The 15,749-nt window shown below is 33.5% G+C and overlaps 1 protein-coding gene across 5 annotated transcripts in view; it reads left to right on the top strand.

Annotated features, from left to right (window-relative positions):
- LOC149802874 (nuclear receptor subfamily 1 group D member 2-like) overlaps positions 1 to 15,749 on the top strand; it is a 179,130-nt gene that overhangs the window by 29,369 nt on the left and 134,012 nt on the right. For all 5 annotated transcript variants that reach the window (XM_089952322.1, XM_089952321.1, XM_089952323.1 and 2 more), the window contains one exon: positions 1,574 to 1,729. In XM_089952322.1, coding sequence (XP_089808448.1) covers positions 1,574 to 1,729 — 156 coding nt within the window. The remainder of the gene's footprint in view (positions 1 to 1,573; positions 1,730 to 15,749) is intronic.

Genomic DNA, 15,749 nt, shown 5'->3' with positions numbered 1-15,749 from the left:
CTTGAAACTTGGTTACTTGTCATGCCCGTCCAGTAACATCACACATTGGTCTTAAATACCATTATCAGATTTCATTATTGAGAGCATTTATGACCTAACGAGTGTAGAGGGGGTAGCAAATATTAACTGACTAAGCTTGTGTTTTTTTGTTGTGAGAAACCAGTAGAATTTCCAGAAACAAAATATCCGCATGCTCATCATTATTCAAAGATATTTTGTCCTCATTTTAAATTCATTGATTTTTTAGTGTCTTGAATTATTGAAGTGTCATCTGAAATTTTCAAGTATTAAACATTATTTTAAGAACCAAACAGGTTTGGCAACTTTATGTTTTGTTTGCTGGAAAGTGAGGGAAAATCTTTGAACATCATTGCAAAATCTGTGGATTTAATTTCGTTAGAGAGTCTTGTAATTTTTTAACTCTGTGAAACTTGTATTGACTGATTATAGAATAACAACAATACATCTTTGCAGAGTTCAAAATTATAATATTTGAGACTGCAAAACATGCATAATTGTTGTTCACTAATCAATCATTTCATTGATTTATTCAAGATGAAAACCTGAAAGCTGGGTGTTCTTGCAGCGGTGGTTAGGTTTGGCATGATAAATTGATATCTCATTCAATCAGAATAATAGCTTACCTGATGATATATTTTAGACTTTCCATACTGCTATGTGAACTGTTGATACTTGATTAACACTGTAACAATGATTTATATAAGAAATGCCCTAGAAGATTCATAACTTTAGACATTTGTGAAGAATGATTAAATATGAAGGAAATGTCATGTTATGATTGACTATGTTTCTACATTTGAATTCTTGAAGCATACATGCAGATGCAAACTAAATATAAAGTGTTTTAAATATATGCATGGTGTATAGCATTGTTTTTCTGGCTACAAAAACAACTGTAACGTTTATGGCAAAACTTGTATCAATAAAGTTATTACAGACATTTTTAGGGGTACCCAAGGGCCAGTAATAGTCCTCAGATTCCATTTCTATGTTAAATATTTCAGAATCATTAAAAATTCTCGATTTCAGCAAGTTACTTTTGATTGATTCAATACTTTTCCAGAATTATGGACATTAGGCCCTATTCCCTGTTACCAAGAAAAATCTCAACGTCGTGTACAGTTGACCTTTTAATTCACCAGTTAAATTGCAACTTAAGTATTTGTGAAAGTGAAAAATGTAATTTGGAAAATAACATTTGTAATGATAACTCTCCCTAACACAAATTGCAGTGCTTTGTTTGATAGGTTGCCAAACTTGGTGGATTGGGAATTCCATGAGTTTCCTGGACACTGACCTTTATCAGTGCCTGTCAGATCTACTTATAAGTTGATCTTGATTTTATATGAGATTGGAATTAATTTTCAAGTGATGCTTGTTATATCATATTGAGATATTGTGATGCATTTAATATTATTTTGATATACTTGCTGGCATTATCCAGTTTTTGTGTTGATGTTTATATACGACTTGCACTAGAGAAGCAAACTAAAAAAAAATAAAGAGAACAACAACATGGACCAAATAAAATGCTTTTTTTTTTTTTTAACAGAGTACAGGATGAAACTGAAACAGGAGGTTGTGGTTGTGGTCCAGGAGCCAGACAGTGCAGGAAATGATCCAGAACTTAATGTGATGCATGGCTCCTCCCTATCTGACTCGCTCACCCCACTTGAGGAGGAGAATATTCATAGCCAGACCTCTCCAGGTATGTAAACCAGCAAGATGCTGCAAAACAAAATGCTGAAAAATATTTTTGTTTTTTCAGGCTGCAACAATCGGCTTAATTTGGTTGACTGCCTGTAAATGTTTGCAAAATTGATAAACATGTAAACAAACATGCACTTGGCCATCAGTTACACAGGAATTACCCATTCCAAATAAAAGATATTGATATAACCACATCTCGGCATTGGAGAACTGTGTAGTAGCTTTTTTCTGTTTATTCTTTTGATATTATTTTCACTTCAGATGTGGCATTGTTTGGAAAAAGCCAGAGTTGAGAAGAATTTGTTGCAACACACATTACACAACATTACAACATACTGATTTACTGATTGCTGATACAATTTTATTTATGCTACATTATCTAGCTTTGAGAAACGTGTTTGTTAACAACTGTTGAATAGTAACGTTTTATTTACATTTTTAAGCATTTGTCATAGATTCAAAAAGCATCCATTGTGCATGTTGACATGGTACATTTGTTTGCATTATCAATTTGTTTCATCAGGTACATGTATGTAGGTGTTCGAAACAATATCACACTGTCCTAGGGATGTTCTACCTACCATGTTCGATTACAAGTTGAATCAAATTGCTAACAACCGATCCTGATCTGCTGTATCATAATGTGCCTACCGATTAGGGTCTGTGTTTGTTCTACTTATTACTTCTAACAAATTGTACAGACCCAGATTGCTAGTACTTTATGCAGTGGCAGATCTGGATCTGTGCAGTTTGCAGTTGGACTAGTCTTATAAGCAAATACATACGATAAATTGTCAGACATATATGTATCTTACATGATGAATCCGGTCATAATAAGTGGTAAAAGATGTACAGAAAATTAAAGACTCACAAGATGAGTGAACTATTTCATGCACTTTTTAATAGCAATCAGCTATTCAGTAAGCCTGACAAGTAGATAGGGTAAAAAAAATTCAGTCTAATTGTTTCAATTAATCTGCATTGTTTCTGATATTGTAAACCATGTACATGTTTAGAAATTTTGGTACACATTGCAGCCTTTTTTGTTAATAAATATGGACAACTTATTATTAAATACACACACATGTTGCATTTATCTAAATTGTGCAGTGCATAATCATAAACTATATACCTGTTCATGAGTGACTGAAACTTGTTTTACACCTTGTCCAAGACATACCATTCAGATGATGATAACAGTGATATGAAATAATATTTTCCCTTCATTTTCTTTCCCCATATTTATGCCACACAGTATGAATACCATATAAAGATTATTTAAAAAATCCAGGCTTTTGTTGATTGCTCAAGAGAGCTGTTGTAGGATCCTAAAAGTTTTCAGAACTTGATTTTTATTGCACCATCAGAATGTCAGACTGGCCTTGAGCTTAATCTAGAATGTAGAAGTCTGATTGGATGCTATTAGTTTAATATACTATAGGTTTGACTAATCACTTGACTGAAGTCTTGATGTTAAATTTAAGTTACATTATCAGGGTCATGCCAGGGAGCAATTTAGGTGGAAGAGTCACCCCAGTTTCTGTCCTTTTGCCCAAATATATATGTATGCAAAGAAAGTGAAGTTGACTTTTCTTGAGTTTATATTTGCCTATTGTATTGTTTTTAGACCCATCAGTGTTTTTGTGTTCTGAATACCATATGAACTCTTGTATCTTTTATCTGATCAAAGAGCAATGTAAGACAACTTAAATTTAGTGTTTGGAATCTTTGTTTTATCAGCTTTTGTGTCAACTAATTCTTTATATTAGCAATTACATTTCAATCTACAAGAATCCCACTGAAAATTCAGGAAGCTCAAAGAAGTGAATAATATTCCATGCATTTATAGCTTAACCAAGAATAAGTCAGCATAACCAAGAGTAAATTATTACTCTGATATTTTGTAGGCTGATTGCCAACAAAAAATTAACAAGTATGTTTTGTAATTCATCCAGTAAAAGAAGGATGAATTAAATTTGATTTGTACCGTGATATCTGTAACCCATTTTCAGTGGCAAAATAGTTTTGAGATTAAAGTTTTACAATAATAAGGTCAGTATTGATATATTAAACTATGAAGCTACGTGTAATTGACTCGAAGGTTAGTGAAATGGCCATTCTAAGTGATTGTTGTAAACATTCTGAATTTTGACTTCTCTACACTGTTTTTCCCTTTGTTTCTCACCACTTTGCATTTTTCTGGTTAGGAAGAGGTCACTTCACCTAAATATTTGAGTCTAGATTAGACCTTGCATTACCTTATTGAAAATGGTGCCTGGAAAACTGTAAGAAATATGTGCCTTGACATGGACTGTAATCCTCATGGAGTAGTCATCTCGATGGAGGCCTTCATTTCCCTCATACTGAATCTTAGATTTTTGCTCCATAATCTTGTTTAATGATTAAATTTCACCAATTCTTGCCAAACTTTACAAATTATTTAACTTTCCTCATTGATTTTACTTGTAATGAGCACTGTATGAATTTATATTTTGTCATATTTCTTGTACAAAACTGATACATGTAGTGAATGTGGTCCCTTTAGATAAATCAGTGCCTGCCACTTACTAGCATTTCATTCTATATTTATGGTAAAACCAGTAATGGTGTCCTAGCAGTTCTCCTCAGCAGCCTGTTCTCTTCATGGTTATTAAAACTATGTCAATTTTGAAATTAAATCAATACATATTCTGTATTTTCTTTGCCTGTGGTGACTTTCAAAGTAAATTGAAAGAGCAATAATTTACATTACCATTTAAGCTGTGTTTTAAATAGTGGTCCTGAATCACAGTGTCTTCATCCTGTTTACATTGCTTTTCCTGGGAAGCACATGCTGAATGCGTTCATGTGTAAAAGGAAACAAGAAATAAAAAGAAATAATTATTTTATTATGTATTTATATTGTGGATTGCTAAATAAGTTTATCACATGACTTGCATGTTATTTATGTTAATATACCTATATCATAATTTTCATGTATGTATCACATCAATATCTCATGAATGAAGTTATATTATCATGCAAAGGAAAGATGAAGTGATTGAGGCATTCCAGTGAATTTCGGCGGCCCTGATTGGCCAAGTGGTCTAAAGCGCTCTCCGTTACGGATCACTGCCATCTCATCTCTGTCTGCGTAGGTTTGAGTCTTGGATTCAGCCAATGTGGGTATGTGAGAAAGCTTGCCAGTAGCTTCTCATGGGTCGGTGGTTCTTTCCGGGGTTTTCCCAGGTTCTTCCTCCACCATTAATACTGGCCGCCATGTATAGCCTAACATGTGCTGAAAAATGGCATTAAACCCTACAACAACAGCAATAACCAATGTATTTCAAAGACATTTCACTACACTGTTCTGTGGTTTGGTCAAATAAAATCTGTATTTTTCATAATAGGTCACACAAATGATAGAAATTATTTGACTAGTTTCAGCAGTTTTATTTGAAATGACCACTTTTATAAGATCTTGTATATATGCATTTTAAAATTAAATTAGCAATACAATTTGTTTAGCAGATGTATTTATTCCATTGTTAGCTCTAATTGAACATCATTTTGATATCCACCAATTTGGAAAAATTTGAAAAGTCATCGATACAGATTACAATGCGATTTATAGATCAAGGGTGCTTCTTCACATCATCATTACTATGCTAATTAGGTGTAAAAAAATGTTAAAGGAACTGACTGAAATAAACAAATCACTTGTACGGATATATTACAGAGCCATAAAGACAGGTTACAAACATTGTTTGAGCAGGTGTGAACCGCTGCTTCTTTGAAGCTATTCTTTAGAAATGGCTTAAGTGGTAAGGTATTTTGCATTAAGGTGATTTAGGTGGTAAAGCATTGGAAAATATATTTACACTTCATTGTTAAGATGATCATGACAAGTGCAAGTGTTTATATAAACAATATCTCTGTTGATGTATGAAGAATCCAGTGGGCATTTCTTAACTCCAGCTCATGTCAGTTTAGACTGGTTGCTATTTGAAAAACATACAGAATGGAGGCAATTATTGACACTCTTTATTTTTAACAGATAATACAAACACCATAATGATAGTGTACATTTAAAAAATAAATTTAAAGTGAGAATAGAATCTTAATAAAGTAAATATTCTGGAAAATAATAAGAAAAGGGTACCAGTCAAATCCTCATGCAGACCATTAGAATAACAGCTCAGTTTAATAGTAAATATAGTAGAATTAAATAATTTTTTGAGAGATATATTCATAATTATCTACAGATCAGTACTTTATAACTCCATTATACATTAAATAATTCATCATCTGATCGTAGATAGTGCATCCTGATAATAAATAAATCATCTCTTCCAAAGGTTCAAACGGGAAAAAAGCTAATGTTTTTGAGGGGAAAATATAATTAGTGAAAATAAAAAAATCCAACTTCACAGTTGATAATTACAAAAACATCAGTTATACTCTGTTTTGGATAAAGAGGTAAACTAATTTGTGTCTTTAAATATTGAAAGTATTCTACATGCTGATTTTGACAAATCAGGTAGTGTTTGTGTTGTTGGTGATAACTTTGTAAGACACCATTACATGTATCTAATAAAACTGGATTTAGTGAATTTGGGTTTAATGAGGTACTTATCTTGGGTATGTGAGAAAGCTTGCCAGTAGCTTCTCGAGGGTCGGTGGTTCTTTCCGTGGATTTCTCGGGTTCTTCCTCCACCATTAATACTGGCCGCCATGTATAGCCTATCGTGTGCTGAAAAATGGCGTTAAACCCTACAACAACAACAACTTATCTTGGTCCAAAGGATGATACAAAAAAATAATTGATTTTAAAGAAAATTCAGTTGTGCCTTGGAGTTTGATATGAGGGATTTATTGTGTATAATTTAAACAAGTAGTCTATTTTTTAATTTTGAAGTAGCGGGCTTGAACTAAAATAATGTAACAAAAATAAAATTAGCTAGAATATTAAGATTGGTGAAAGTGAAGGTTTTTATGCTGCAGAACAGCTGCTAATGAGATAACTGGACAAGTGAATTTGGAGTTGTCTTCTAACAACCCTTTTCTGGAGTCCATTGTTATGTTTAAGATTTGTTTAGTAGACAACATGTGTTCAATTTTCCATATTTACACACACACACACACTTTGGAGAATGTAAATGAAAAATACTTTTTAGCTCTTTTTTTGTCTTTTCATGTTTGACCTAGTTTTAATAAAAGCAGTATTCTCGATCAAATGAAACCAAGAAATTTTTACATGAATACTTTATATCCTATCAATTCTGATGTCAATTAGGAAGGGCTGAATTATCCAACAGAAAATCAATAGAAATGTCTGGTCCCTGATAGAGATATCTGTTAGATATCCTTTTAAATTTCTGATGCAGACAAGTCGTTATGTAATAACGTTCCAACTGAAATTGCGGTTTCCAAGCAGTCTTATTCAAACAGTTTTAACACACAAGGGAAAATAAAGCTCATATAATTTTCTGCAAAGAAATTGTAGTCATTTGTATAGTACATGTAACAGTCTAGCAGAAAGATTTTGGCTCTGCATTAAGATAATTGTTAAACAGTAATTATCTTGTCCATTGATCTTTGTCAGTCTGTCTGTCCACCATCTGTTCATAAGTGTAATAAGCATAGCTATGAAACCCTTGCATACAATTGGATGCCATTTGGTAAGGTTAAGTCCATGTTACAATTAGACGTGCCTTGTAACTCTTCAGCCCCCTGAGATTTTTGTCATTTTCAACTGAAATGGGGGTAGGAAATGCATTTTGAATGTTAATTCTGAATACATCCAAATACATCTGCTTCCAAGAGATTTTTGTTTAGCTGGATGCCTAGTTGTGTTAGAAACATTGTTTTTTTAGTGGCAGTTTTTTATTCTGTTTTGCTTGGGCTTGTACAAAATGGTAAAAGTTGCATTTTTTTCTTTCTCCCTTTTTTTTTTTTGTTCATTGGACCCATCATTTTTGTGTCCTGGCTACTTTTTAACCCAGATCTCAAAGTTATCCTACTTTTTTCAAAGGTTTGCCTGTATGTGTTTAGTTCATACTAGTCTGCCTTAGATTTAGACCAAATAAATCTAAAATGCAAAGACAAAATCTGGGTCCGACAGGTGGTGAAATTTTTGTGCATAAAAACCAAGTTCTAAAAGTTACATTGTTTCCCTCTGTATTTTGTAATATAAGTAGAAAGTTCAGATTATTTAGTATCATTGTAGAGCTACATCTTTTTACTTGTACTAATAGGGTACAGCCTCATCACGCCTAAAGGCGGCACTAGGGCTTAATAAATTAAAAGTTTTTGGAATTTTTTCCAAATTGTCAAGGAATGGCTATTTTTTGTAATTTATCTGCAATATTGATGTACAAATGATCCGATACATAAGGAATATTAAAATTTGGTGGGGTCACCAAAATTCACCCATTAACTCATTCAGTTCCAGAGATTTTTGTTTGATCTGAAATTTGTGGTGTAAAAAACAAATTTTGGAGGTTAGTTCTGAATCTGTCCAGATTTATCTGCTTCCAAGAGATTTTTGTTTAGCTCGATGCCAAGTTTAGTTAGAAATGTTATTTTTTATTGGCTATTTTGCTCGAAGAAGGGTAAAATTTAGAGTTCTTTATTTTTTGAGGTTTTTTTTAGCTTATTGGACCATTCTTATTGTGTCCTGTCCACTTTTTACCCCAGATCTCAAAGTTATCCATTTTTGGCAATGGTTCACCTGTCCATGTGCAGTTCAGACTGGTCTGCCTTAGATTTCAGGCCAAAAAGTAAAAACTACAGACATAAAATCTGGTTACAACAACTGGCAAATTTGTGGTATAAAAGAAAATGGGTCTAAAAAATTATGTGTTTCTCTTTGTATTTTGTACTGTGAGTAGAAAGTTCAGATTATTTGATATCATTGTAGAGCTACATCTGTCTACTTGTCTGTAATATCACACACTTTGATGTATCTTGAATCACCTTGATGCTACAGAGCTTGGAAGTAGGATACAACCTCAACATGCCTAAAGGCAGCTCTGGGGCTTAATGAGTTGATGGTTTTGTTTTTCAGGTCCTATTTTGACAAAGCTGTCTTTATTTTTTCATCACTTTTAAGTCTCCACAACAACAGAGCCATGTAACCAGCAAAGTTCAGGAACCACTAACATATTCAAATTCAAATTTGTGCGTCTACTGCCTCATAGACCTATGTTTGCCTTTTATGACTTTGGTCTTGTCAGCTCCATTCTGGATAGCATTAATGCTTTTTTTACAATAACTGTATATACTCACTAATAAGATGAGTTCAGCTGCAAATTGAACAGATCCTGATCTATTGGCTCATAATGCTGTGGCAGATCCTAGCATGGTTTAGAAGAGTTATAGCCCTCTGGTTCCCTTTTTTTCTGACTTTGGTTTCAACTGCATAATATATTAAGCCTTTGTTCCATTTCAGCCAGATTTGGCATGCAGTTTTATTTTGCTGAAACCTTTGATGAGTTTAATATCAAGCATTATCATATGCTCATTTTTTTTGTCTCCATTAAATTTACCTTGTCAGAATCATGCAGTATTTTATGGTATTGAACACCCTCATATTGCATGCATGTGAAAGACATGTGTGCCTAAAGATAGTATAGTGTACTGGGAACTACTTTGTAAACAAACCATATACACTCGTATAGTAGATGTTTTAGGTTTTGGTTGATTAAATTTGTTCATGGATGAACTAAAGCAGCTGTTTCGTCCGTTTGAAAGTATAGATGATAAAGTTAATGATGTGAACAAGTTCACTCACTCAGAAACAAAATTTTCAAAGAAGAAAACAAATGAACATGATATTCGCAATGTCAGCAACAAATGTGAGAGATGCAGTAATTGAAAATAACGTTCTGATCATTGAAACAGCAGTTTAGGAGAATATTCATCTTTTTGCAAATAGAATGGTTAAGACTATGATGAGTGCTCTCTCTAAAAAAATATAGCACAGAAAAGCATATTGAGGCCAATGACTATCACATATTTATCAGATACATACCATTTACAAGTCTATCAAAATAATAGAGAGAAAAAAATGCAAGTGATGGTTTTGGTAGGAAACTAAGAGCCCCATAGCCAATAATCCAAGATGACGAAAAAGTATTATTTCTGCTGGGTAAATGGAGTTTCACACAACAGCTGCTTTTCACTTTTCCCTGTGTAACTATTTTGATACCTTGTTAGGCTAGCGATAGATGACACACGGTAAGATACAGTTCATAGCTGGGGTCCCTCCAACAGCGAGATGCAAGTGACAGGGCATAAGCATGTTTTCTTTAGTTGATAATAAGAAAGTTAATAAGTATACTTAAATTTATGCATCTTGAATTTCCTCAGATTGTATATTCTTAGATAGTTCTTCAAATGTGACAGATATTTCTTGCAAAACCTGATACAAAGGTAAGTTGTATTGGAACTTCGAGTATTTTACATTTCCAGCTGTAATTAATTTAACTTATATCCCTAAATTGACCAAAACATCCAGCCCCTAATAATAACAAAAGCAGAATTTAGTTGGATCAACATAAAAATAAAATCCATGCACGTTCATTCACAATATGACTAAAAAGTTTGATTTTAAGTAGACCAAAATGATAATTCTTTTTTAAACTTACGTAAAGTGCATGAGTAAGTTAAAAAGTTGCTAGGCAGAGCTATGTATGCATGAATACTGTTATTGTGTATTGATGAATCTATGGCAATCTGATTCAGATCAGATCTCCATGAAGATCTGACAGTGACCGTTTAGGGGTCTTGTTCTGGTATCCTGTTATTACCATAATCACTAATTTTATCAACCAGTTAGATGAAGTCTGATATCTTTGCATTAAGAGACTGAGCAGTGTGTATGACAAGCATGAATGTGTAGCGAACAATTTGATTCACTTTCAGATTTTTGAAAGGTACCTTTCCATTGGCTAATTCAAAGGTCACCAGAACATGACTTTCAAGCGGTCGTTGTCAGATCTTCACAGATGACAGCAGAGATCTGAGTTTAATCAGGTTGAATCTACAGTTGTGAATTTATTTTGGAATAAACCATAACTTCAGTTAGATTGTTTCTTGTAATGTCCTTTATTGTTAATTAAGCCTTAGATTTAAACAAAATGAGCATATAAAAAGGTTACTGCATTTGTATGGGAAAATATGAAGTTGTTTTTTCTGCAGAATACTGCACTCCACAAGGTCTTGCAATATTTTGCAGAAAACTCATTAATATTTTCCTGTACAAATGTAGCAACTTATAATTCCACATTCTAATTAAAAGAGTTTTGGCCCTTTTTGGCTCATCTTCCTAACTTTGCTTTCTGCAGCATAACTTTACTAAGGAGTATTGCATTTTATTAAAACGTTGTTGATCAATTAACAGTTAAAGAGGTTATTATAGAGTGTATGTCTTATTCTGGAAACATCTGACAACCAATGGAATTTAGACTTCGTATTCTTAAAAGAAAAAATATAGCAAAACTTAGCTTATCTGGACCCATCAATGACAATGATTTTATTTGGAGAATCACTTGTCCAGATAATCTATATGATCCATCATGATCAGTGTGGATAATCAGCATCTAGATGATCTGTATTGTGCTGTGTAACTCCAGTGTTAGCACACATAATTATTTATTAGAAAATATTTTAAGGATGTAGATGCATTTAGATATTCTGATTAGGAATATTTTGCATTCAACTTGGGCAAATTTTTTTACTATTTTTGGCATTGGGAAAGGAGTCAAAATTTGGTACCAAAACAGGCCCAGAAAAATCTTTGGTGAGAAACAGTACCTTTGTTATTATGTTTCTTTTAGGTATACACATAATTTTTGGCTGAAAGACACTAGTCATAATGTTCTTTTGATTCTTAGCCACATTTTTTCACAGTTTTAATCAGAATACAGAAGTTCTCTATAAAAAAAATTGAAGGACAAAAATGATTATGATATTTATGTGTTGTTGATATATTAAAAAATTAGAGTACATATGGACAATTAGGATATACACTGTATGCTTTTGTACATTTTTGTATCCTTATAGAAGACAGACAAGTAAAATGTGAAAAGACAGAGATTGAATTAATATATTTACTTGTTTATAAGTTGAGTCCAACACCAAGCTACATAGAATCAGAGTGTCATTTGTATAATGTGCTGGAGCAATTGGTCAAACCAAATACATTACCCTGATTTTCTGGTCTAATTTGTTTGCAGTTAGACCCAGCTTTTGAGTGAGTATATACAGTATTCAGTTTTGACCTGCCCAGTTACTATTGAGTATTTTGTTGTATTAGCTGTCATAGTTTTAATTTTTTGGCAAAATAAAACATTTAAGGACATTAAATACATTTTACAGACACAAAGATTCATGTAGGTTGGTAGATGGGTATGTACATTTAACAGCATCTCAGCACAGTAATGTTTACATTAAACGTAAAGTTTTAAAAATGTAAAATGAAGAATTGCTCAGAAAACTTGGGATGATAATCTCCTCCAGATACTAGTAAATGTAAACATGAAGTATTGCAAATCCAATACAAAAAGTAAAGATATTAAAATTATGTAAAATGTATATAAAATAAAATATAATGGTAAAAAATATAAAATGCTTGAAGAACATGTGCAGAATTTGTTTTTTGAACAAGTCCAAGATTTGCTCGGGTGGTATATGATCATAACATTAGTTCATCCTTTATATGAGAAAAGTTGATGGATGAGTTGGACTGCTGTAGCATACATAGAATCATGACCATCTGTATCTGCATTTCTCCAAATATAAGAAACTGGACTATTTGAATGTTGGATGTTTGGACAAGTGGCACATGGAGCCAGTGCAGTAGAAATCATCCTCTCTTGAACACTTGGCTAAACATGTGGTGTAAAATAATAGTTGACTATTGGGGTATAACAGTTGACTATTGGGGTATAATAGTTGACTATTGGGGTATAATAGTTGACTATTGGGGTATAAGAGTTTCTTCTGTTGAAGGATAATGGCTTTGATTTTAAACTACTACTATATGTTGGGAGACCTCATCCAGCAGGATGGGGGGGGGGGGGGTAAGGGACTACTAATTTTGATTTAAAATCAGCACTTTATTAATAAGTGTAACACTGGCCAGTTCATTTTCAGAGGACTACATGACAACTAATGTGGTTTTCCTCAGGAGCACACTACATTGTTAGCAAACAGTACAGATTAAGTGATAAACTCTTGCCTGGTTAGTCCAACTTGCTTCTTTACACTGTTTTGAATGGAATGATTTATTGCATATTTTTATCCTCAAACTTAAGCATCAAGCATGAAAATTGTGCGATACCCTTAATCACTGGTGGAGATTGATGAAACCTGGTTGATATATTATTGGCCACCTCTTCTGATAGATTTGGTCATGGATCAGTTGTACAGATTTGTCAGTGACATCTACATGTAACATATTTTTCATTACACTTTATGTATGCAGTCATTGCAGGAGGACACTAATATAGTTAATGGAGTTTGGGTTATGACCCTTGGGTCACTGTACCCCAAGGGTTGAACAAAAGTAATTCATTATGCAGGAAACATTGTGGGAATTGATATGTCTAGTTATGGACCTAGCTCTGACCCCAAGGTTTGAACAAAAGTAATTCAGTAATGCAGGAAACATTGTGGGAATTGATATGTTTTGCTATGGACCTAGCTCTGGTTCAAAATTAAATTAATTTATCTGGCAGATAGGTTTTGCTGACATTTTTGAGGTTGGAACAGAAATGTGACAATAGATTAATAAATAGTATAATGAGAAGAGACTGTACTAGGATAGTATGAAAAGAACCTCAGCAGTTCAGAAGTAAATTACAGTATCAAAAACAAAACTGTTACCCAGATTTTCAAGTCAATATGGTAACAGTGTTCTCTGGCCTGCACTTTACTTTTCATGCAGCTAGCAGTACTGGGAGTGTTGTTGTTGTTATAGGGTTTAACGCCATATTTTCAGCACAAGATAGGCTATACATGGCAGCCAGTATTAATGGTGGAGGAAGAACCAGGGAAAACCCTGGAAAGAACCACCGACCCACAAGAAGCTACCGGCAAGCTTTCTCACATATCAACATTGGCTGAGCCCAAGACTTGAACCCACACAGAAAGAGGTGAGATGGCAGTGACTTGTGGTGGAGAGCGCTTTAGACCACTCGGCCAGTACTGGGAGTATATGTTGTTCATCATGTCCATTCAGCCAGCCATCTGTTAGCAATGTTGTTTCTTTATGATAGCTTGACTTCTGCTTGGCATACATTTACCAGACTGTGTAGGTGTGTTTCTCTTTAGAAGACAACAGCTGCTGTTGATTTTGGGGTCAACAGATGAAAGTTCAATGTCAATGTAACTGATAAAAATCATTGGTTTCTGTGTAATAATGAGTTCTGCTTCAGGTGCCTTTATCTGTCATTATAGTGAATTTCCCAATCAGATACAAAGAATGTGAATGACTTGGTAATTACAAGGTCAAAGGTCAATTTGGTCAAAGGTCAATTTGAGCAACTAATTGAAAACATTTATGTGCAATAACATGCATTCTACTTCATATACCTTTGCCAAGGTTTGCAGATGGGTTGCCTTAGAAGAGATTAAGAAGTCTATTGATTTGTAGGGTTCAAATGTAAATTGGTCAGGTAGTCATAAATCAAGGAAAATCAATTGTTTTCCACACAGTAACTTCCACTTTTACATTAACATAACATACCTTAAAAACATTATTGATTTATTGCTTTTGATAATACTGCCGAGTGGTCGAAAGCACTTTCCGTTATGGATCACTGCCATCTCACCTCTGTCTGCGTGAGTTTGAGTCTCCGATTCAGCCAATGTGGGTATGTGAGAAAGCATGCCAGTAGCTTCTCGTGGGTCAGTGGTTCTTTCTGGAGTTTTCCCGGGTTCTTCCTCCAACGTTAATACTGGCTGCCATGTATAGCCTATCATGTGCTGAAAAATGGCATTAAACCCTACAACAACAACAACAACGTTTGATAATACCAGGAAACAGGTTGATTAATTTTACATTGTAAAGTTCAAGCCTAAGGTCACTGTGATCTTATAAGGGAAATATTATTAACTTGAGTTCAACTCATTATTCCTTGCTAAACTTTGCAGAGAGGCTGCTTTTGATGACACAGTGTTGCCTGATGACTTCAGGATTCAAAAGTTTGTGTCAAGGTCACTATACCCATAACAAATTGGTGGCAAGTAAATTAAGTACCATCTGTAGTACTTGTGTTTACATTTTGATTGTACCGTTAGATTTAAAGGCTAATTCTGTATCCAACAGCTGATGTCAGTAGCCAAGATTTTACTTTGTAAACAGAGTACTTCTTCACTACTGAGCAGAAAGGCTTGAAGTGTGTGTGGATTAACTCTATATTGTTGGAAAAAAAGGGGTTGGCTAATCATTAAAAAATAGAAAAAGTTTTCCTTAAGTGAAAATGTGCCAAAAATGTATGAAATGAGCTTAGTATTGCCCTTATCATAGACAATTATGGTAAGTAGAAAAAGAAAAAGATAAAATAATTTACATTTATTATGATACCTATTATATTTAGTTAATTAATAGGAGAATTTGTACATGTAGTTGCATATCATATACATGACTCGAGAATGGAAATTATTCTTTCTTTTGAAGTCAAGTACATGTATTTGCAAATTATTCATACTAGGGTAGTATATCCTAAATAACAGCAGTCATAAGCTTCAAAATGTTTGCTGAAGTTTTGAATAAATTAAACTTTAAGGTAATGAGCTCCTTCCTAGAAATATAAGAATACTAATTACACAGCTTAAAGTACTCCTGTCAGTCTTATTCAAACCACTAACCTCTTTTTTTATAATTTTTTTTTTTTTTCCACATTAGCATTAACCTAGGACTAAAACAAAGTATGACAGATTTCTTCCTGCTTGATCAACCACTGAGAATTTCAGTTTCTGAAAGTAGTTTTGATGAAACGCCCTTGATACTGACCATAAATTAATTAGAA

Source organism: Sinohyriopsis cumingii, chromosome 3 (assembly GCF_028554795.1).
Source record: "Sinohyriopsis cumingii isolate HCF-2022 chromosome 3, ASM2855479v2, whole genome shotgun sequence".
NCBI classification, from domain to species: Eukaryota; Metazoa; Mollusca; class Bivalvia; order Unionida; family Unionidae; genus Sinohyriopsis; species Sinohyriopsis cumingii.
Note: the sequence above shows the minus strand (reverse complement) of the source record. Positions and strands in the feature narration are given on the sequence as shown.